The sequence below is a fragment of the Phodopus roborovskii genome, unplaced genomic scaffold (genome assembly GCF_943737965.1).
Source record: "Phodopus roborovskii unplaced genomic scaffold, PHOROB, whole genome shotgun sequence".
In the NCBI taxonomy this organism is placed as follows: domain Eukaryota; kingdom Metazoa; phylum Chordata; class Mammalia; order Rodentia; family Cricetidae; genus Phodopus; species Phodopus roborovskii.
This window is the reverse complement of record NW_026126459.1, coordinates 1423589-1447173: the sequence shown is the minus strand read 5'-3', so window position 1 is coordinate 1447173 and position 23585 is coordinate 1423589. Positions and strand designations below refer to the sequence as shown.

Sequence of the window (23585 nt, the reverse complement as noted above, 5' to 3'; positions counted from 1 at the left end):
GCCGTTCTCTACGGCTGCGCAAAATGGCTTCATCCCGGTTACTCACCAATCAGAGCCTGGTTGGGCGTGGCGTGGCTGAGGGCACACGAGGTGTGCTCGCTGCCGGAAGTGACAGTCTATCCGTAGCCGGCGCGGCGCGGTGCAGCATGGCGGGGGCGTGTGGTAAGCCCCACTTGTCACCAGAATCGCTGTCAGGGAAGCGGCGTTTGGAACCCGATCAGGAGCTGCAGCCACAAGAGGTAACCTCGAGGTGGTGGGTTGCATCCTTCTGTGAGCCAGGTGTGCACGTGGCAAAGCCAGGGAGGCCAGACCTTGGTGCTGTGTCTGGTGACTGGGGGGTCGCCTAGAGCCCGGAAGAACCTCGTCCTGTCCTGGGTGTTATTTTGGAACCCTCAGCAGAGCACTACTTGCGCCGAGGGGCGCTAGAACCCGGCTTGAAGATTATTAAGGAAGGAAGAGACCTTTAAAGGTGCCTCTCACCACAATCTCTGAACCTTCCATATGTGCTTCCGGCCCTAGAAAAAGATTTTAGTTGTACTCTTGTTGTGTTACCATGCCAGTATGTCAAGTGTGTTGTGAAATAAAAGAGGACATGAGAATATAGAAGCCTGAATGGGACTCAGGGCATCCAGCACTGGTTGTCATGGAATCATTGCTTCTCCTTGTTGCTGGGCTCCTTAGGCTTCCTGGTGAGGCTCCAGCGATATAGGTGGTAGAAGGCACTCACAACCATGTCTCTTACAGGTGATTCCACAATTATTGGATCCCTTAAGCTGTCCTCTTGTTTTATGAAATGTGCCTAAGCTGTTTCCTACATGCAATTCTAGGTAGTAGGCCCTTTGTTTGTGTTCTAACTATCTGTACTACTTTTACTTGTTATTATGATATGTGACTGAGTTTTGGAGATGTCAGTAGTAAGGGAATCACTAGAGCTGTAAATAGTTGGTAATGAAAGACACTCAACTAGGCAAGAATTAGCCAGTGTCAGTGGCACACATCTTTAATCCCAGAACTGAGGAGACAGAGGTAGATGGATCTCTGTTAGTTTGAGGCCAGCCTGGTATACATATCGAGTTCACCATGCAGGGCTGCATGGTGAGATCTTGTATTAAAAAACAAACCATGAATTCAAAACCCAATTAAGCAATACTTAGCCTATTGGAAAAACAGTGAAATTGAAATTTCTGCAATTACATGCTTCCTAAAGAGTGTTCAAGTTCTTGCTCAACTTTTTTGGAGGCTGATGATTGAGACTTGTTCACAATGTATATTGTCATATTTTGGTAGATATGAAATGGCCAGAATTGTTTGTGCTCTAAGAAGAGAGAGAGCAGGCAACTTATAAAAATGAAGCAGGTAGCCAGGCAGTAATTGTGCATACCTTTAATCCCAGCATAGAGGTGGATCTCTGTGAGTTCAAGGTTAGCCTGGTTTACAAAGTGAGTTCCAGGACAGCTAGGGCTACATAGAAATCCTGTCTTCAAAAACCAACCAACCAAACAAACAAAAAAGAAAACATGTAATTGGAGGCTTGCTTTAAGTTTCAGAGGCAAGCAGGAGGCAGGCAGACACTGGGGCAGTAGTTAAGAGCTTTTAGTAACTAAGCGCTCTTGTATCGTGATCAGGCTTTGGAAACCTCAAAGCCCACTCCCAGTGACACATCTACTCCAACAAAACCACACCTTCTATTTTTTTCTTAAATACTTTACCAACTGGGAACCAAACATACGAACACATGAGGGCCATTCTCATAGTTTGTTGTAGGTAAATTTCAATTCATTCCACTACTCTTCAACTCTCCAACTAGTCCATCAATAGTTGGTCCCTGTCTTCAAAGGAAAGAAGCTTCTACTACAATTGGTCAAAGCCTTCAGGAATTTCTGATCCTCCCAGGCTCACAGCACCATTACTAGCTAGTGACCTTCCAGTTCTGGGATCCTTAGGTGCCAGGGTAGGGTGTGGAGTTTTTTAGTAGAAGAAAATTGGTTTTGGTGACACAGTGAGTGAGAACTGAGCTCCAAAAAGCCAGTGTGTACTTGAAAAGTCCCTCTGCTGCAGGGCACTAGGGTTGACATAGCTGTTCTGGGGCAGGTGATAAGGAGGGCCCAGGTTGGGTGGATAGTTTTGGTGCAGGTAGAGACATGTGACCAGGGGCACAACTTTCCCATGTGTGGTTCCTGTCTTAGTGAACCTTCCAGGTGGCAGTTACTAAACATTGCGATTCCTTGCAGCCCCCTCTCCTCCGAGACGCTGATTCCAGTCTCTCTGACAGCGAGGAGAGTGTCTTTTCAGGCCTTGAAGATTCTGGCAGTGACAGTAGCGAGGACTACACTGAAGAAGTGGATGGAGCTGATTGTGATAAGGACGGCAATAGAACGGAGAAAGCCTGTGGGGCTCAGGTACAGGTGGGTGAATGAGGAACCCTCTTGGACTCCCCTGTGCATGAGTGTGGCCAGAAAGAGGAAGTGCCTGCTGTGCTATGGCTTCTATCAGAGCTGTACCATGCTGTCCCCTCCATGGTGTCTTCAGGAACCTGGTCATATATCTGTCTTCACACATTTGAGCCCCAGGACATTAGTTTGCAACCTGAGAGGTGTCTGTACCTTGTTTGAGAACTATGAAAGTCCACATGCCTGTGTCTTTCCCCCTCAGACAATTCTGAGGCCACCTCTATGGGACAGTAGGTTTATACTTAGTCTAGATTGGATTGAGTTTTCTAGAGGTAGAGCTGAAGATGGACATGTCAGTGCTAGGTAGAGTGTCCAGCATTAAGAGCAGGAGCTACTGGCGTCCAGCCCATCTGCCCATGGGTCAGCTGGCCTTGGCACCCGAGGCAGTGGATTGCTGTACTGATGGAGAAGGCTGCACTCTTTGGTAAAAATGAAAGAAAAGCTTAATTTGACTAAAATACAGCAGTTCAAAGCATTCTGCAAACTAGTTTGCAATGGTTTTACACTTTAGTGGCTCTGGTATTTTGGAAATCATGACCTTGGTTAATCAAGTCTGCTGTCGGGTTGGAAACCAAGAAGCCAGACCTAGTTTGTTTCAGTTATAGTAGGTCAAAAAATTGTTGACCATGGTTTGTAAGGTTGGGGGAGTTCTGAGTTTTTTATTTTTGTGAATTTTGTTTTGCTTTGCTTTGTTTTTGTGTGAGTGTGGTGTATAAGTGCATTGTTTTCACGTGGGCTTATCAGTGTGGGTGGGTATAGTAGAGCCCAGAGTTGATACTGGTGTCTTCCTTGATTCTTCTCCACTTTATTTGACTGAGCAAGGTCTTTTCACTTAGCTGAGAGCCAGTTCATAGCAATGACCTCATTTCTCTCTCTCTATCTTCCCCCTGCTTTATCCCTCCCCTTTCTCTGTCTGTCTCCCCAGAGTTGCTCTTCTATTTGGTTCTCCTGGGGTTTGGCCCCAGGATGTCTTGCAAGGGAGACAAGAGCTCTCTACACCTCAGCTGGCACCATCTTGTCCTTATTTGATGTTGAGTAGATTTGTGTGTGGGTATCTCTTCCCATTCATGTCCATTTGACTCCTTGTTTTCTTCTGCTCATACTTGGGTCTTTTCTTTTCTCTTTTGGTTTTCCAGACAGAGTTTCTCTGTGTAACAGCTCTGGCTGTCCTGGAACTCACTTTATAGACCAGGCTGGCTTTGAACTCATAGAGATCTGTCTGCCTGTGTCTCCTGAAGGCTGGAATTAAAGGTGAGCGCCACCACTGCCCAGCTCAAAATAAAACAAATTTAAAAACATGTATGTTGAGGTATGTGTGGTGTGTTGGTGTTTCTCCAACCCAACATGTGTCATTGCCCTCACCTCTTCCCCCACCCCCATTTTCTTACTCCATTATGTCAAAGTGTCTGTTTCTGTCTTTACCCTGCAAGGAAGAGGTAGCAGTCATGGTATGTGCGCCATTTCATGTGATAACTAGGGAGTTCTGACTTATCACCACCCTTAGCAAGAATGCCTTGCTGGGGTCTCAGTATAGCTCTGGGGCATGCCGGAGATCAGCAGCTGGGAAATGCCTTGGAAGTTGTCTTGGCATGCTTGGAGGCCAGGTGTTAGCGCCATCTTGTGGAGGAGCTGTGGGTATCTGGGGCTGGGGAGAAGGTGTTCAGGAATTCTCCCAGCTAGCTAGCTAGTCAGTTCAGGTCCCTTGAACAAACACCCCCTGAACCTACTCATCCATGCCCCTCCCCTGCGTCCCTGCTCTTGTACATGTCTGCAGGTGCTCCCTATGTGTCTAAGAGTCATTGCATGAAAGTCAGAATGAGGTATGGTACATAAGGGTCATTGTTTCCCTGCAGTGAGTGTCATCTTGTTGGGCAGAAGAATGTGTATCCAACAGGGTCTTATATATTCTGTTCTAGGAATTTGACACTCAAGAGTCTGTCCTGTATGTTGAGTCCTGGGTATGGACCCTGGTGAGAACATGTAGAGCACTGTCACTTATGTTCCAGTTCTGAAATGAACAGTCCGTGGCCAGAGTGTCTTGGCTGTCAAACACTGTGTCCAGGGCCATGAAGTCTCAGTCCAGGCTGCTTCCCTCTAGTGGGTAAAGCAGACCAAGCCCTTTCAGGTTTAGGAAGGGCAGCCTTTTGTGGTGAGCATATATATTTGTAGTTAGGTTTTAATTGTTGTTACATGTGTGAGTACATTTGTGCATGTGCCTCAGCATGTGTGTAGAGGTCAGAGGACATCTTGTGGGAGTTGGTTCTCTTCTACTGTGAATTTTGGGGATCACACTCAGGCCATCAGGTTTGCAGTATTTTACCTGTCTACAGTCACCATTGCCTAACATGGAAATTCTCTTCTCCCAGTCCCCTTAGCCCTGATACTAGTGAGGGTCCTGGGTCCCTCACATAGCCTCACATGGAATGTCTGTTTAGGGCAGAGGATGTGAGCAACCAGCCGCAGTGTTGGTGAGCTTGGTAGAGTCAACTGCTTGTGCAGGGTTGGTAAAGTCCTTGGTGCCAGTTTGTTTTTTTATTTCTGTCTGTCTGTCTGTCTGTCTATTTTGGTTTTTCAGGGCAGGTTTCTCTGTTAGGAGTCCTGGCTGTCCTGGAACTTGGCTTTGTAGACCAGGCTGACCTCAAACTCAAGATGTGCCTGCCTCTGCCTCCTGAGTGCTAGAATTAAAGGCGTGTGCCACCACTGCCCAGCTTTGTTTTTTTTTTTTTTTTTTTTTTTTGTTTTTTTTTTTTAATGTGCATTGGTGTTGTGTCCTGTGTGAGGATGTAGCATCCCCTGGAACTGTAGTTACAAACAATTGTGATTTGTTATGTGCCTGCTGAGAATTGAATTCAGGTCCTCTGGAAGATCAGCCAGTGCTCTTAACCTCTGATCTGTTCCTCTAGCCCCCTTTTGTTTGTTTTAAGTAAGTGTGTGTGTGTGTGTCTGTGTATCTGTCCACTCACGGGTGTGCCTGCATGGATTTAGGCATTCAATCCCCTGGAATTGGAGTTAGCCAGCAGTTATGAGCTAACTCATGTGGGTACTGTTATATGAGTGGATTCCCTTTAAATGCTGAGCTGTCTCTTCAGCCCTTAAGTCCCTTTCTCCCCCTTTGTGAGACAGGATCTTACTTTGTAGCTCTAACTGGCCTAGAATTCACATTGATTTACCTACCTCTGTCTTCTGAGACCCTCACTTGATTGTTTTAAGACAGAGACTAATTGAAACCTGGAACTCACTGACAAGACTAGCTGGCCAACAAACTCCAAGGGTCTTCCTATCCTGATTCTCTAGCCTTAGGATTGCAGGTATACACTACCATGCTTAGTCATCCGTCCATCTCCCCTCCCCCCCCCCCCCCAGGGTTTCTCTGAGTATCCCTGGCTGTCCTGGAACTCAGAGATACTCCTGAACACTGGTGTGTGCCTTTATTGCCCAGTTTGTTTTTGTTTTTGAGACAAGGTTTCATCTGGCTTGGCTATCCTGGGATTCACTAGGTAGACCAGGCTGGACTTGAACTCACAGTGATCCTCCTGGCTCATACATTTTTATGTAGTTGCTAAGGATCTGAATTCATGTTCTCTTGCTTTCATGGTAAGTGTTTGCTGACTGAGCTGTCTTCATAGCCTCCCTCAGGCCTTTTCTGAGTTACTTTTCTTTTTGAGGGGATGGGGTTCAACATAGGGTTTCTCTGTGTAGCTCTGAATGTCCTGGAACTCACTCTGTAGACCAGACTGGCCTCAGAGATCCACCTGCCTCTGCCTCCCCAGTGCTGGGATTAAAGGCATACCCCTGGCTCAAAAACAGTTTTTTATCTTATGTTATCTCTGGCTTTTCAGTCTCTGCTGGCACTTATTTAGAACTAGGTAGGTACCTTTTGCCAGTCTTTTCTCATTGATGAGTCATACTTGCATAATTCTTCTATCCTTTTCTATGTTGGCCCAAGACATAGATATGGGTAGTGGCCTGGGATCTTGTTACTGTCCAGCTGGGTTCTTTAGTTTCCTTTATGCATAGTTTTTGTGTTGCTAGTAGCATGCTGGATTTGATCTTCATGTGTTGGGGATTTGGGGTGTGTGTGTGTGTGTGTGTGTGTGTGTGTCTTTGTGTCAGGGAGCAGGAAAGGGGCAGGTAGTCTTGGCATGTCTTGCCTTGAGTCATGGCATGCTGGAAGTGGCTTTTCTGCACCACAGGGAAGGGATGGAAAGTTGGCTGACCCCGGCTTGCTTCCTGCAAGAGGTGGCATGGCCTCTGTCCTATACCTGGTTGGTAGTGACAGTGGAGCCTGGCCTGGTTAGATAGATTCTCTTGCTGGTCTATAAGAAGATTGTTTAGGGCCATCAAGATGACTCAGCCAGTATAGGCACTTGCCACCGATCCTGATGACCAGAGTTTGGTCTCCAAAACCCACATGATGGAAAAACACCTCCCACAAGTTAATCCGCTTATTTCTATGTGTATGTTGTAGTTCACATGTACCTGCATTCACATGTGCATCCCACGTACAATGAGAAAATAATTTAAAACCAAAAAAAAGCAACTTGTTTATTTGGATGCCCTTCTAGCCTCTCAGAACCCATCTGTCTCTGTATTTGGTCCTTGTAGTCACACTCAGCCTGGACTAGGCAGAAGTATACCTGATCCTCAGAGGTCAAGGTCTGGAGGAAGCAAGAATTGCCTTTCCTGGGTTCCTTCTTCACATTTGGCTCACTAGCTCCTTTTGGGGGGCTTTTTTTTTTTTTTTTTTCTCAAACTATTGTTTCAGTGCCTGGTGATCACCCCCTCCTGTGGCTCTCCCAACACCTATCCTGATCTCTAGCTGCTCTGACTCCTGCTGGCTTCTGTGGGGATGGCTTCCTGGCCAGCGCTTTAGTCCTGTTCTGCCTCTGTTCAAGATGTATATACCTTACTGTTCACCCCTGCCCCACTCCTTTTGAGACAAATTCTTACTGTTTAGCTCTGGATGTCCAGGAGTTACCATGTAGACCAGACTGGGCTTGAATACACAGAGCTCTACCTGCCTTTGCCTCTCGAGTGGTGAGATAAAGGGGTATCCCACTGGGCCTGGCATCTTAATGCCTCCTTGATCTCTCTGAGCCTTTCTGTCACCTCATACCCTGCTCCTTCACCAGCCACTTCGCCTCTCATTGGGTGTCAATGTTGCTGTTGTTTGAGGCTGCCATACTGGTTAAGGCTTCTGGAGTCAGGCTTAGGCTTTGAGCTTTTTTAGGGGTGTGTCCTTTTTTTTTGCACAGTGGGTGCTAGCTGCAGACCTCACCACCTTCTCTTTGTGTTGGGAGAGTGAGGTGTGTAGACAGCCAGGCTTCAAAGGGACCCCTGACCTAGGGGAAACTGGCAGCTGTAAGAGTATCCTGTACCTTTATTTCATTGTCTGTGCTTTGGATGTTTCAGTGGTCATCTTTAATTTTTTTAAAAAAAAGATTTGTTGGGGGACTTTGCCTGTAGGTATGTCTGTGTGAAGGTCTCTGATCCCCTGGAACAGGAATTAGAGACAGTTGTGAACTGCCATGTGGGTGCTGGGAATTGAACCCAGGTCAGTCCATGCTCTTTAACCTCTGAGCCATCTCTCTAGCCCTTAATTTTTAAGTTGAAAACAAATGTACACCTATAAACCCAGTACTCAGGATGCAGGATTTGGAAGAGAGTTTGAACCAATCCTAGGCTACAGAGCAGTACCTTGCCTCAAAAAGGGGAACAGAGAAAATTGGGAAAATGTGTTTTCCTAGATCTGTTCCCAGAGTGAATGTCTACCCTCCACAGGCCCAGAGCACTCATTTCTCCCAGGGAGCTGGTTCCTGGGTTTCTGGTTCAGTGCTGCCCTCTGGTGGATGTGGCCTGTTCTGCAGCTATGGAGTCTGGACTAAAGCTGCTCTTCCTTACAACTAAATCCATGTGCCTGGAAAGAGCATGTATGTGGAAGGAACTCCTGAGCTCACCATTGGTGATTGTAACCCTTGTCAAAGGCCTACCTGCATTTGGCTCCCCAGGTATACCCTTCACTATACTTCATTGGGACAGTGAAGACACAAACAGTGCTGGCTACCAAGTTTGATTCCCGCAGGACTCTGCTTATGGCCTGTAAGCACTGCTGTTGTGGTTCATATAGGTACAGTATTTGGGAGGAGACTTGAAGTGTTGGGGCCCTGCCTGAGGCCAGGGCTCTAGGCACCTGCCTTGGGAACAGTGGCTGATTAGAAGCTTGGTGTTGTCATGCTGCTGCCCAAGGGCCAGCTGAGCTCAGGCAGAGACAGATGTGCTGCCAGTTGTATTGCTGAGGCCCTGAGTGTAGGGGCCCTATTCTGAGCTGGGGTTTGCAACCCATTTTTGTTGTACAGCGAGGAAGTGGGGAGATAGGGAAACTGAATCCTGCCTTGTACTGAGCCTGGAGAAAAACTTAGTCTTCTGTATTGAAGGGAAAAACAGGCTGGAGGAAGAGCAGGCCTTTGGCTCTTGCCTGGGTAAGAGGGAATGGGGCTTTGGGCGAGGGCGCCCACACACCAGGGTTCCTGCTCTGAGCTCTTTACTGTCCTCGGGTGAGAGGTGAGCCTGTTTTCTCCATCAGCTGTTTCTGCCAATAAACCTGATCTGGTCTGAGCTATCCGCCTCCCCAGTCACGGGAGAATCTGTTTTCCAGGTTGGAGTGTGCATCCTCAGGGGCACCCACTCTGACCCAAGGGACAAGGTGGTGGGTGTGGAGGGGGCCTGGGGTCTGGGTCTCTAAGTATTTTGAGGGTTGTTGGGGCATCTCTCTAGGTCCTTGGCCAGTGGGTGTAGCCTGAATATAGTTCTCAGGGTCCAGGTGTCCCTTATGACAGGCCCCACAGTGTGTCATCTACCTACACTGTCACTACCCCAGTGGTGGCTCTGCTCTCCTCACACCTCTCCTTGTGCCCCTGCTCCTAGGTCTGAGCAGGTCTGAATAGAGTCTCCCCTGCCAGATCTGGGCCCAGTAGGACCATTTGTGGGACCACTGGCCCTGGGCCAGTGCAGCTGGTTTTAATATTAGTGTGGTGGTGGTGTGGGTGAGTGGTAGCCAGCCTCATGACTGGTTTGCCTCCCGCTGCTCTTAGTAGCCCTTTCCTTTTGGCCTGTCACCTAGTGTTACCCATTGTCTGACTACTAGAGAGCAGAGGTTGGTTCAGCCCTGGAGGGAGCATCCCTAGGTAGGTTCCATGGTACAGGTTACAGTGGCTAAGGCCCTGAAGTATGCTGAGTTCTACTGGCCTTGGGCCAGATTGGGGCTACTCAGAGATTTGGGGTGGCACAGTGTTTCGCGTGGTGTTTGGATCTAAATCCCAGCACTGGGAGAGTGGTTTCCCCCAGGTAGTTTACCAAGGGAATGGGTCTGGACTGTGAGCTAGGTCCTCCTGATAGTCAGAGGGCTTCCAGGAACCCCCAAAGTAACTTTCTCCCTTTCTCTCCACAGGCAGGCCCCCCTGGTCCAAGGACAGAGGAGGAGGGAGCTCTGACCAGAGATGAGTATGAGGAGGACAGCTCTGATGAGGAGGTAGGACTTAGCTGAACTTGATTTGCTGCTATTTGAGATGACAGTCCTCCTGCTGGGGCTGAGCTGGTGCCTCAAGGAACCCATCAGTGCTTCATCTCAAGCTAGCAGCACACTGGGGTGTTCTCTGGCCTTGCTGCAGGGCCCTACTGTTCTCATGAGGCTGCTGCACTCACTCCCTCCAAGTAGGCGGCCTGGCTCAGGCCCTCCTCAAATCTGGAAGAACAATTTTGGGGGCTGGGACAGAAGACTGAAGCAGTACTCATGTGTCATTGTCAGGTTGGAAAGGAGAGGCTGCACATGGCTTAGCTGTACCTTGTCTGTCTTGTGGGCACAGGGGATCAGGGTTGTTCCCTTCACTATGGCATAGCCTGTGTTGGCATTCACAGCTAAAGGTGGTCACGGGGTCAGGGTTGGTTTCCTTACTATGGCATAGCTTGTGTTGGTACTCTAAGCTGAGGGTGGCAGGCATGGATTAACATGAGTCGGTCTGTACCTTGTCTGAGGGGTGGCCACAGTAATACCAGTAGCAGGACTGGCGTCTCCTGGTCTCCCTGTTGACTTGGTTCCCTTTTCTGGTGTCTCTTGGTGATGACTACTGTGATACCTTCCTGACTTTCCTATATAGGACAGGGGATTTATACCATGAGAGGAAAGTGGCATGCTAGGCTGGGGTTTCCTTGAATCCCCAGGGTGTAGAGATTCTGAGAGGGTATGGACTGTGTCCAGGATGCCAGCAGGGTCTGGAAGCTCTGAGAAGCTATGAGGTGGGTATAGCAGCTTGTCCCTCCCTTGTGAGGCCTGGTCCCAGGGCTGAGCGGTGGCCACTGTATAGCTCAAAATGTAAGCCTGGGAGTCTCATGTTGGCTTTAGTGTGGGGCCTATGGGGATGGGCCCTCTTCTGAGGAGCTCTTCCTGCCTGCCTGTCAGGGGCTGTCCCTGAGGCCTCAGGGAGACACGCGCCCCCTCTCTGACTGGACTTCCTCCCCACCTTCAAGCTCTCTTGGCAGTGTCTACAGGAGCCTTGGCCGACAGCCCGATTCAGCCTCTGCTGCATGTTCAGAGAACAGAGACAAAACAAAATAAATTGGTTTCCTGGCCGGAGCAGCGGGCGCACCGGCAAGGGGGGCCCGCACAGCAAGGCTCCCTGCCTGACTCCCCTCCCCCTAACCCCACGGGAGCCCTAGCTGTCGGCAGCTACATCCTGTTGGCTACTTTTTTATGCTTGGTATTTTGAGAAATCAATGATGATTGTATATGGGGGCTAGGAGTCGGGGGAGGGACTTCCAGAACTTGTCAGTGCCTTGAAAGAGGTCTGTCTGACCCTGCCTGCCCTCAGGGAGGTGTGCCCCAGTGGGCCTGTCCAGTGGCCCTTAGAGAAGGCCGGGCAGCCTCATGCTGTGCTATGATATGGTATGAGGGATGCTTCCTTTCTCCTATGTTGTGGTAAATGTCACATGTGTAAGTCTGAGTAACGTTCTACAGTAGTACAGATGTTCATCTGCTGACATTGTCAGTATAGCTGTCCAGCAACTAGAAAGGACCACAGAGCTCTGCTTTGAAGAGCCAGGCCAGTCTGGACATGGTCATCTTTCCCCAGAGGCTTCCTGGGGCTTGTTCCCTGCTAGAGTCTGCATTTGGTTTTCTTACTGTCAGAGCAAGGTGGCTACAGGTGAGAGGGAGTGGGGCATAGACATCAGTGCCTGGCTAAGGGTCAGGGTAGAAGAAGAGTTCAGCCCACCTCAGGCTGCCTGATGGAGAGGCCAGAGGGCAACAGACATCTCCAGTCATGCATGTAGGGTTCTTCACAAACTGAGGCCTGCATTGTCTGGCTATACCCTGGTTGCCCCACACGTAGAAAGATCAGAAACTTTTCTGGGCCTCTGGAGGGACAGTCTTTGGTGAGAACAATCCCAGGATTTTTTGGCTTTTGTGAGCCATGTAGCAGAATTAGATGTGTTGGCCATACCATAGCAGCAGACTCTGGACAGGGGTACTGGGAAAGTGTTGATGTGGTTTGTCCCAGTGGTGGTGACCTCAGCCGGAGCCTAGAGAGACTACAGTCTTGTGGAATGGGTGTAGCCTGTCTAGCCTGTTGCCATTTGAAGGTGGAAATGCTCCATTGATAACCTTGTGCTTTTCTCTAGACCACTCCTTGGGAACACGGGAGCTTCTGAGCCCTGTTGTCATTTGCCAGTGTTGTATTCTGAGGGTTCCCCCAACATCACTGACTCTTAACCTGAGCAGCCTGAATCATTATTTTCTAAATGTACTCTAGCTCCTCCTCTTCCCCTTGATTTACAGACATGGGCTCAGCTGAGGGGGGTAGAGCCCCCTAGATGAGTTGGCTTGGCATGGTAGGGATAGGGGTGGGGGGCAACTGAGGAGCAGCTGTGCTGTGTCTGCTCCACCCCCTCATGGCCACTTCATCTCCTTACAGCAGTGGGGCTTCATAGACGTGATCTCATCCAGTAGTTGAGACCCCTGGGAGGTGGACTGGGATAGAAGGACTGGTGAGTGGCTGTGCTGTCCCTCCTCATGTTTCAAGCAACTAGGAAAAACCAAAGCTAGGCCTGGTCAGGTAGAGAAGTCCATACATCTGCTCATCAGGCCTATAGCCCTGTTCTTCAAGAAGTGTGGCCAGTATGAAGAATTCAGGGGAGCCATGAATTCTGGCCTGAAAAGTCTGGGAAGAGCTCGTCTCCTTGCCAGTATCCTTCCCCAGACCCCAAGGGCAATGGGTCTGGGGTCTTTGTTACAGCCTTCACACCCCCTCACCTCCCTGGCCTTGCCTGATTTATAACTCAGGATCCCACAGGAACATGGTCTGGCCTGTCTGCATCCAGAACCTGTGATCCCCTCTACTCTCCCGCCAAATACAGTTAATGGCTTCTCCCAGCTACTGAACCGGCAGCTGCCTCCAGTGCGCTGGCGGTCTCTGCTCCTCCGGGGCCACCCCCGCCTGCCAGCAGTGTCCTGGCCACCTCCCTGTGTACACTCTATTCTCTCCATGCTTGCTTGTGTTACTGCTGTCAGGGGAGCCTGTGGGCTCAAGTTTCCAGTGAGTGAGTGGCCCTCCCTGCTGTGTGTAGAAAGCACCCGGGTCTGTACAGACTGCTCTGGCAGCCATCCACCCAAGGCTAGCCTTATGCCTGCCTCGGACTAGGGCCTCTGGCTAGACTCAGACTAATCAATCAGGTCTAGCTCCATCCCACTGGGGCTGCCCAACCTAGGAGCTTACCAGTGATTATTGGACATGGTTGGACATGTGTCTTTGTTACTACTTACTGTGTGATTATTGCCTAGATAGACCTCTAGTACCATCTCTTCATTCTTGGCCTGATGGTTCTAAGAGCCACACTGCATCAGAGTGCTCAAGACAGCGGGGGGCGGGGGGGGGGGGAAATGTGCCTTGGGAGGAAGGTGAAAGAGGGGCATGTAGAAGAAGCCACCTGTCTCTCATAGGGGTTAGAGTTGGTTCTGGCTGTGGCATGTAAAGATAGACTACTTAAGATCTGTATATTCTTGCTAGGGCTAGGGGACAGCTGGAGAGCAGCTCTGGAGTACAGCAAGGGCAGAATTTTGAAAGGCAAGAAATACTGGTTACATTGAGCTTGTGAAGGCACAAAACAGGGCTCCACAGGGCCAGGACTGCGTTCTGGGATAGGAATCATACTCAGCAACCTTGTATATGTGGGCAGTGCTTAGAGATAGGGGAAATTGTCCACATTGAGTGTTTGGAGATGTCTAGAGTTTGGAGAGCTGGTAAGGAGGTGAGCATGTGTTGTACTCTGGACCCACCTCCCAACTTAAAGCATCAGCTGAGCTTGACTAGTGAGACTCAGCAAGACGTTTGCCCTCAGCCTCTAGAGATCCCCCCCTTCCTGCTTGCAGAAGTGGGGAGAACACTATTTGACTCTATTCAGAGTAGCCCTCAGCCACAGCAGAGGGACAAGCAAGCTGGGCCTTGGGCAGCTATTTTCCTTCTCCCCAGTGTCATCCACACATCCTAAAGACTCTGACTCTCTGTTCTTCTGCTAGAGAGGTGAAAGCAATAGTAGGCTCCCAGGTGTCTACAGCTCGGGTGGGTTCAGTCAGCCCCTCAAGGGATGGTCGGCATGGGGGACCGGAAGCAGTTTGGTAACGTAAGTTTGAAGGTGGTACCTGCCTGGTCAACCCCGGCTGTGTCTCATCTGGTTTGGCCTCAGAACATACTCTCTACCTCTTGTCTCTTGAACAGGCCTCTAGTGTATGTTTCAGAGTCTAGCATCCCATCTGGAACCTTCTGTTGGGGTCAGTGTGCCATGTGAGGCCAGGCCAGCTGGCTAGTCCTGAGCACTTTGAGAGATAAGACACCCCATGAGGGGGAGGTGGCAGTACAGGAAGGCCATGAGCTCTGAGACAAGAGGGTGGTTGGTGCAGGGGGAGCTGAGCAATAGTGAACACTACCCGCATTGTAATCGGAGAGGGGCCAGGGAAGAGAGAGACTGAGCGAGGCGGCTGACCCCATGCTCCCGGGGGACAGGTGGGAGAGGCAGAACGAGGAGAGAGTGAAGGATTCCAGAGGTGGGCTGGCTTCCTCTCTTGCAGACAGACACGGGAGGGAGGTGGGCAGCGGGCCAGCCCCATACCTGCAGTTCCAATCTGCGGCCCTGACAGCTGCAGCCACTTTGGGGAGGGGGAGGGGAGGGGCTCATCGAGCGGAAAAGTCCCAGCCGACACTGTGTCCGGTGTTGTGGGGGGAGAGGGGGGAAAGAGATGGGATCAGATGGAGAGATGGATGTGGACCTAACCCACTTCATCTCACTGGCTTTTCCTAGGGCTGGCTATCCCTTTCCCCTAAAGCATGGCACTTGGGTCTGTCTGTCCTCCACCAGCCTGGCCTGGGGTCTCAGTGCTGGGCCTGACCCAAAGGGGTCACATGTGTTTTCTGGCAGCCTGCAGGTGCTGAGCAGGGCGAGGGCGGCTGGCCTGGGGTGCAGGCAGGCCTGGTGATGAATCATGTGGTGCCGCCAGCAGCTCATTCCCCAGGCTGGGGACAGGGAGCTGACAGCTGAGGCTGAGCCGAATGTTTCCAGCCCAGCTCAGCTCGAAAGGGTGGCTGCTGGCCCATGGTATTGCCCCCCCCCCCCAGCTGCCTCTGTGGGGCACACTAAGGGAGCCCTTGGTTTTTATCCCACAGCTCCTCAGTGTAGTGGAGGGTGAAGTTGCCCACTGGGAAGGATGCCAGTGGCTGTGGTGGGTAGGGAGCACCTGCCACTCTTTGGCCATAAGCTGTTGTGGACTCACGTGGAACTGCAGGATGGGAATGGACCATGCCACCCCCCCAGTCTGGTTTGAATCTGGAGCAGTGGAGGGTGACGGAGTGTTCTTCCCGCCCCAACCCCTCCCCTCCTCCTGCTGGCTGTCGGGCCAAGCCCTCAGCCACTGCTACCGGTGCAGCTTAGGGAGTGGCTGGGCCGCTTGCCCGGGCCTGAGGCTGGCCAAGCTGCAGCTGCTTTCAGAGTCAGGCCCTGCAGTGGAGGCCTTGGCCGGGCGCGTGCCGCACCCGGACTATCTGGGTCTCTAGAGAGCCTTCCAGCCCCGTAGCCCATTCCCTTTCATCTGACCCCTCTTGACACCCAGGCCTCCAGCTCTTGTCTGGTTGACTCTGGCCTACCATTCAGTCTCACTGAAGCTCAAGTTGGCCAGCTCCTGGGCTTCCCTGCTTTCTCCTGCTTTGCCCTAACCCTTAGTTGGCTCTTTCCTCCTCCACCGTGTTCTAGGCCATGAGATGCCTATTGGAGAAGCCTATTGGGGCTTCTGTAGCCCCACAGTCCCCAGCTATGCTTGCTACTCAGGTTGCCAGCCTCTACATATGGACAAACATCCCACAGTGTTCTCCAGATTGCTCTTTGGAGACTTTCTCCTAGAGCCTCTTGTGTGCATGTTCCTTTGGTTTAGTCCTGACACTGGCCCAGCCACGCTGACCACAGAAGCAGGTACCACTCAGTTATTGGTCCTCCCAGAGTTCAATACTTAAGTATTGAAATGTGAGGCCCATGGGTGAGAGGTAGAAGACCCATGTCTAGTGGAGGAGGAAGGCCAGCAGGGGTCCTTGGGTGGGGGTTGGGTACCCATTTGCTGAATACATGTACACCCTGCCAGGTTGGTACTCAAGCCAGCGTTGTCACGGGGTGCTTGTAACTTGGGAGTGAAGCTGGGCAGACAGAACCTTGCATGAGGAATATATAAGAATGGAAGGTGGCTGCCCTCAGACCCAGTTGCACCACCAGGTTCTGGCTTCCTGGGCTTCAGAAGCCCCTGCAGTGACAGTTTGCCTTCTCTCCCTCCCTCTGAGCAGCTGTGGGCTTCTACAGGATTAAGGGGAGGAAATTTGGGGTTGGGTTTCTTTCTGAACAAAACCTGCCGCTGTGACTCTTTATCCTGTTATATTTCTATCAGATTGGACACAGCCCCCTACCCCTGCCTTAATGGCTCTGGCTTTGAGAATTTCCTCCAAAATTACACCGTCGTTTCCTGCACCAGCATTCCCCGGAGTCCTTCAGTGCAAAGGCATGGCCATGTTGGCCCTGCCCTGTGAGGATGCCCACATAGGCCCTCCCCCCCGCCCCTCCCCCCGGGCCAGGGACCAGGAGGCCTGCCAGTGACAGCACCTGGTGCCCTCTGCCATTCCCCAATTACCACCTAGCCAGAGAGTCAGGCCTGGCCTTTCTTCTCTGTTGTACCACTCAACTAATTGTCACCTGCAGGATTTTAATGATCGGCCAGCTGTGCACAGTGCCTGGTGAGGGGCTAAATCAACCTCAGGGGCCAGAGGGATTTTTGGGAGAGTTGGGTAGGACAGTGTGTCGGGGCTAGGAATCTTTGCTATGTGCAGCTAGAAGCAAGGCAGAAGGCCTGGCAGTCAGTGGAACCCAAGTGTCTCTGGGCTTAGGTGGATATCAGTGGGGACATTGGTATCTTCAGGTCTGTCTAGAACTGGTAGCCTGCTTGGCTGGACAGCACTGCTTACTTACTTCCTATACCCACTTTTAATGGGGCACTGCTGGGGAAACCAAATGCCCATGAGCACGAGACCCCATCTGATCCTCCCTCACCGTACTCCTTGGGAGGAGGCAAGGCTGCCTCTTATGGGCGGTGGGCTCGCCTTCTCCTTTCCTTCTGTTTTACCTCTCCAGCCTCTCCTGCCTGCCCTGTCCTTTTTGCCCTCCCCACCACACACATCACAGGTCCCTGGTACAAAGCTCTTGATGGGTGATGTGAACCTGTCATCGCTCTTCCTCACCCTGGGAAGACAGGGTGAGAAAGCTAGGGTCAGAGTAAGTTCAGATCCTTTCAAGAGGGTAGTCGGCCTCAGTTTGGAAGATACTGTTTCATTTTTAATTATACAAAATTTTCAGACTTTATATTATATTAAAGACACAAGATGCCAACACTTGGCCCAGGGAGGGAGTCAGCATGGAAAGATCCAGTGGGCCTGGGTAAGTGTTGGGCTACTTAGAGTCAAGCCATAGCCCGCCTGTACGTCTGTTTGTTCATAGACCCTGCTCACAGCTGGGGCAGGCCTGGCCTGGTGAGCGTGCTCTTGGGGAACCTGTGCTCAGATCAGGTCCCAGGTGGGGCTCTCGGTGAGTCTTCAGTGGGTCCACCTTCACTAGTGCCATCAGTCTTGGCTGCTGTGGACCCTCCTTCTAACTTCGAATCGCCGTCTTTCTGTCCCGGTCTTTGCTCTGTAGAGGGGATGGGGGTGTGTCAGGGTCGGGATGGAGACCTAGTATCACCCAGCCCTGCCCAGACTTTCCTGGCTTCCTGTTGGGGCATTGTCTCAGGTGGCCAGTGCTAGGGCACCCCAGTCCCCAGCTCATCTCCTCTCCCCCCCCCTCCCCCGTGCATTTTGGGGCGGGGAGTACACTGCTGCACAGCCGAAACTGTAAAATTAAATTTCCCAGATGTTCAGGCCCCAGGAGCTCGTGCGTGCTGTCTGGAGAGGAAATGGGGATTGGGGAAAGCCGTTGTAGTTTTTCCTTGCTCACCCTGCTTTTCCGGTGCCACCAAGTGCGGCCGGAGCAGTAAATCATGGCTGGCCAGCATCTCTCAGTTCAGCTTTCTTCTCCCCTAGCCCATCCCCTGCAGGTCTCCACGGACCAGGGGAGGGGCAGCAGGTGCCCCATGCTTTAGGGTAGAGGTGGGCTGGACCCCTGGGTGGAGAGTTCCTTCTGTAATTGCCTCACTGCTGCACACTATTCCCCTTTGGATGGGGTCTTATAGATATGCCTCTTCCTGAATTCAGCTCCTTTCAGTTCTCAACTTGATGGGAAGTAAAGCCTGGAACAGCCAGCCCCTCAGCATTGCCAGGTTCCTGATGCCCTCCCTCCAGACCTTCTGGGCGTTTTTGACCTTATATTTGTAGGTTGCTAAGACTACTATTAATGGGAGTCAGTGTCCCAAGATGTGGCTCCTATGTGCCCTTCCCTCCTTCGGCCCAGCTTTGGTGGCAGGTGTAGGTAGGTGTTAGGGACTGCTACCTCTTCCTGGCAGGTGTAGGCTGATGGATAAATTGGGACCCCTCCTTTCTCCCGGCCCTGCTCACCAACTTTCTCTGGTTGCTGAGGCAGAAGGTGCAGATCTGTTTGGGCTGGGTGTTCTCGCCTCCGTCTCGAGCCAGAGGTGGTGGTTGCGGTGGCGGTGGCAGGGGACTGCCCGCTCGACCGCTGTGGAAGAAAGCAGGTCCCGAGTGGCATGGTTGCCCGTCGCCACAGGCCTCACCCACCAGCAGCACGTTGCCCAGGTGAGAAATGTAGCTGGAAGCCAGGCGGAGCGTTTCGATCTTGGAGAGCTTGCGATCTGCTGGCTCGGTGGGGATGAGTGTGCGCAGCGCGGTGAAGGCCGTGTTCACGCTGTTGGTGCGGTCCCGCTCACGCGCATTGGCTGTGTGCCGCTGCCGAGGCTCTCGGCCTGGCCGCCCCCCGGGTCCTGGCCCGCTCCCCGCGGCCCTCCGTCCTCCTGCCCGCCGCCGGGCGCCCTGGAGACCACAGCGCGCTGCATGCACACGGCAGGGTTTTTCGTCGGAGCCAGAGCTCTCGCTTCCGCGGTCCTCATCCTCCGACAACGGGCTCACCTCGGGGTACAGGTAGCGGCCCGGTGGCGCTGAACGCAGCATGGCAAAGGACAAGGGTCGGGCAGGGGGCGCAGCGTCAGCTCCAGTGTGCGCTGTTCATACCGCCTCTTTAGGCCCCCACAGGCCGCCGGGCCAGGGGTCTCCGCTGCGCCCCGCGGTGGCGGCTGCCGAGCTACGCGGGCACATGTGTTCGGACTGGAGTGGGGCCCGCCAGCAGAACAGTGCCTTTATAGCAGTCGGCTCCTCCCCCGCGCCTGGCCTCCGCCTCCCTCCCTAGCCTGGAGGAGTTTATGCAGAGCTTGTGCACCTTTTCTCTTTCAATAGCTGTGCCTAGGGGGTCCTGAGCATCTTTCTGGTTGGAGAGTTTCTGGGGTGCTACTGATGTCCCAAGACCATGGTGCCCATTCTACCCAGTCTGCAGGGAGGAAGAAGATAAATCAGGAATCAAGAGGCTTTCTCCCCTGGCATGCCTAAGTTCACCCAGCTGCCCTGGCCCCGAGTGCTTTGCCACACCCTGTCTGACTCTCCTTCCATGTGCACTTGGGTCTTTTGTTGTGCCAGGCTCTGTGTGTGTGTGTGTGTGTGTGTGTGTGTGTGTGTGTGTGTGTGCATGCGCGCGCGTTTGCAGGGGTCGGGTGCTTCAGCACTGGCAATGTGGAGATGGAATGACCTGTGCTTTGTGCCAGAAACTTGCCCCTTTGACCCATCCTGCCTGGGCGACCCCACCCCCATCCCTGCTGTGCTCTCCATGGGGCTCCTCAATGCCAGTACATGAATGGATAATAAGGTCTCCCTTCCTCATCCCTCCAATTTGGAAGTGGCCTCCTAGGTGGAGAGTACACAGCAAGGATACAGGGCATTTTGAGGGATGAACTTGTTGGAAAGGGCTGGTATGGACAGGTGCAATGGGACAGGGCCCAAGGGGTCTTGTTGAGGGGCTGCTGGCACTCAGCTGTGCTCGTTGTCTGGGCCCCTCCTCCTTGTGGCTACTGTTGCAGGAAGTGGCTGCCTGGGCAGCAGTCCCCAGGCTGGGAGGAGTGAGGGTGGTGGCTGGCAGGGGCTGAAACCAGGAATGTGTGTCCAGGAATGTGGCTGTTCTGCCCAGTGAAGTTGGGGGGTGGGGTGGGAGACTAATAGTCCTAGAAGGGGGTCCTTGGTCACTTGCCGAGCAAAATGGAGATTTGTCTCCCCATGGGTGGGGTAGGTAGGGTCTTCCCATGGTTCCTGCCTTGTAACTACCCACTTCTGCCTAAGGCTTCTGCCAGGGGATGGAGCCCATAGGCGATGAGGTCATCCCTGTCTGTGGCTGCCCAGAGCCCTGGCCAAGAAATCCAGTGGGGGGGGGGGAGACTAGGGTTGGCATCACTTCAGTGGAAAATGTGAAGGTAAAGCTCTGGCGCCTCAGAGAGCTTGGGGGAGGGGGCATAGCACTCCTGTGCCATGCCACGTCAGAGCCTGGAGCCAGAGATAGGACAGGTTTTGGGTCACCTGGCCTCTAGGCACTTGAGGCTGACCTAGGGTGGCTCTTCTGTCCTTGGGTAGCTAGAAGAAGATCAAGTATGGTAGGGACAGGTGCTGACGTGGTAACTATGCTACAGGACATTCGGAACACTGTGGGCAACGTGCCCCTGGCATGGTACGATGACTTCCCACATGTGGGTTATGACCTGGATGGCAAACGTATCTACAAGCCCCTGCGAACACGAGATGAGCTGGACCAGTTTCTGGACAAAATGGATGACCCAGATTTCTGGTGAGTTGGGCCTTGGGTCAGAACCTGTGTAGTTGCTCAGGCCTGGAGTGTGGCTCTGACTGGCTTTCCCTCAGGCGCACTGTGCAGGACAAGATGACAGGGCGTGATCTGCGACTGACTGATGAACAGGTGGTCCTGGTACAGCGGCTTCAGAGAGGCCAGTTTGGAGATTTGGGCTTCAACCCCTATGAAGTAGGTAACAACTGACCCTAGGGTATGAAGCACATGCAGCTCCCCAGCCCAACATCTGTGCTTGTCTCCCTAGCCAGTTGTGGATTTCTTCAGTGGTGACGTCATGATCCACCCTGTGACCAACCGCCCAGCTGACAAGCGTAGTTTCATTCCATCCCTAATTGAAAAGGAGAAGGTGGGCACCCCATCATCTTCCTCTGCCCCTCATTTAAGGTTCCCATGCTGCCACTTGACTGTAGCTTTGTGTGCAGGTGTCTCGCATGGTGCATGCCATCAAGATGGGCTGGATCAAGCCTCGACGGCCCCAGGACCCCACCCCTACCTTCTACGACCTGTGGGCCCAGGAGGATCCCAATGCTGTGTTGGGGCGCCACAAGATGCATGTGCCTGCACCCAAGCTGGCCTTGCCAGGCCATGCTGAGTCTTATAACCCACCTCCAGAGTACCTGCCCACCGAGGAGGAGGTGAGCCTGCATTGAGATGGGTATGGTCCCCAGCTATGTTCCCTGACCCTTTCTCACGTATGTCCTGTCTCCCCAGCGCCTGGCATGGATGCAGCAGGAACCTTGTGAGAGGAAGCTTAACTTCCTGCCACAGAAGTTCTCCAGCCTGAGGACAGTGCCTGCATATGGCCGCTTCATCCAGGAGCGTTTTGAGCGTTGCCTTGACTTGTATCTGTGCCCACGGCAACGCAAGATGAGAGTATGTTAGACAGTCCACATGGGTCCTGGGGAAGTGTAGGGTAGAGGTAGTGAAGTGACTAAGTGCTCTTTCGCCCCAGGTGAATGTGGATCCTGAAGACCTCATCCCCAAGCTCCCCCGGCCAAGAGACCTTCAGCCTTTCCCTGTGTGCCAGGCCCTTGTAAGTGAGCAATCAGAGGTGGGCAGATGCCCTCAGGGGTGTGCATGTCTGTCTTCATTCTTCCTTCTCTGTAGGTCTACAGGGGCCACAGTGACCTTGTCCGCTGCCTCAGTGTCTCCCCAGGGGGCCAGTGGTTGGCTTCAGGTGGGCCTGAGGTGGGGGCTGCCCTGAGCTGGAGGCAGGGATCTGGGTGACAGGCTCAGATGCTGAGAGACTTTACTGCCACATCCAGGTTCAGACGATGGCTCATTAAGGCTCTGGGAGGTGGCCACTGCCCGCTGTATGAGGACTGTGCTGGTCGGGGGTGTGGTACGGAGCATTGCCTGGAACCCTAATCCTGCCATATGCCTAGTAGCTGTAGCCATGTGAGTTTAGGACGCTGGGGGTAGGGTTGGGAAGGGGGACAGATAAGTGGGAACTATGCTAAGGAGGGGCTGTGTCTGGCCCTGGTTTATAGGGGTGATGCAGTGCTGCTTCTGAATCCAGCCCTGGGAGACCGGCTGTTGGTGGGCAGCACAGACCAGCTGCTGGATGCCTTCACTCCACCTGAAGAGCCAACGTTGCAGCCAGCCCGCTGGCTAGAGGCCTCAGAGGAAGAACGCCAGGGGGGCTTGCGACTACGTATCTGCCACAGCAAGGTATGTGATGGGAAGAGGGTGGGAACATGCCAGACCTGGTTAGATAATCAGCTGGCATTGCTCTTCTCTAGCCAGTGACACAGGTGACCTGGCATGGGCGAGGGGACTACCTGGCTGTGGTGCTGTCCAGCCCAGGACATACTCAGGTGCTGATCCACCAGCTGAGCAGGAGGCGCAGCCAGAGCCCATTCCGCCGTAGCCATGGACAGGTGCAGTGTGTGGCTTTCCATCCCACCCGGCCTTTCCTGCTTGTGGCCTCTCAGCGCAGTATCCGCATTTACCACCTGCTGCGCCAGGAACTTACCAAGAAGCTGATGCCCAACTGCAAGTGGGTATCTAGCCTGGCTGTACACCCAGCAGGTAAGGAGAACATGTATTCTCCAAGTCAGGGTGGAAGATGATCCCTCTAAGTCTTGTGAGAAATACTGTCACTGCCTCTGGCCCTAGGTGACAACATCATCTGTGGCAGCTATGACAGCAAACTGGTGTGGTTTGACCTGGATCTTTCCACCAAGCCATATAAAGTGCTGAGGTAAGGTGGCTATGGGTGAGGTAGGTAGTAGGGCCCCCTCAGCTGGAGCCCGTTGTCAATGCACTCTTCTGCAGGCATCACAAGAAAGCCCTACGGGCTGTGGCCTTCCACCCCCGATACCCACTCTTTGCATCAGGATCAGACGACGGCAGTGTTATTGTCTGCCATGGCATGGTGTACAAGTGAGTGCTAACCCTTGCCCAGCCCTCCCTAGGGGACCATCCCACTGGGTCCTGAGTCTCTCTCTTCTACAGTGACCTGCTGCAGAACCCACTGCTGGTGCCCGTCAAGGTGCTTAAGGGGCACACACTGACCCGTGATCTGGGTGTTCTGGATGTGGCCTTCCACCCGACACAGCCATGGATCTTTTCCTCTGGGGCAGATGGCACCATCCGACTCTTCAGCTAGGCGGACGCACTACTGTGGGTGGCCTGGAACAGGGTGGGTGTGCCTACACATAGACTCAATAGAATCCTTGATTCCCATTGTTCTGGCCTTCTTGATTACCCCCC

At 52.7% G+C, this 23585-nt stretch overlaps 1 protein-coding gene across 2 annotated transcripts; it reads left to right on the top strand.

Moving 5' to 3' along the window:
* The first annotated feature begins 8 nt into the window (after nucleotides 1-8).
* Nucleotides 9-23558, top strand: Bop1 (BOP1 ribosomal biogenesis factor). 2 transcript variants are annotated; one of them, XM_051189212.1, is made up of 16 exons: nucleotides 9-239; nucleotides 2232-2405; nucleotides 9898-9978; nucleotides 20695-20849; nucleotides 20924-21041; nucleotides 21115-21216; nucleotides 21293-21505; nucleotides 21582-21743; nucleotides 21823-21903; nucleotides 21978-22047; nucleotides 22136-22268; nucleotides 22361-22541; nucleotides 22613-22901; nucleotides 22989-23073; nucleotides 23148-23255; nucleotides 23328-23558. In XM_051189212.1, the coding sequence occupies exons 1-16, from the start codon at nucleotides 24-26 to the stop codon at nucleotides 23479-23481; spliced, it is 2322 nt and encodes a 773-aa protein (XP_051045169.1). In that variant the 5' UTR covers nucleotides 9-23; the 3' UTR covers nucleotides 23482-23558. The 2 variants fall into 2 exon arrangements, with proteins under 2 accessions (XP_051045169.1, XP_051045170.1); XM_051189213.1 differs by lacking the exon at nucleotides 2232-2405.
* The last annotated feature ends 27 nt before the right edge of the window (nucleotides 23559-23585 follow it).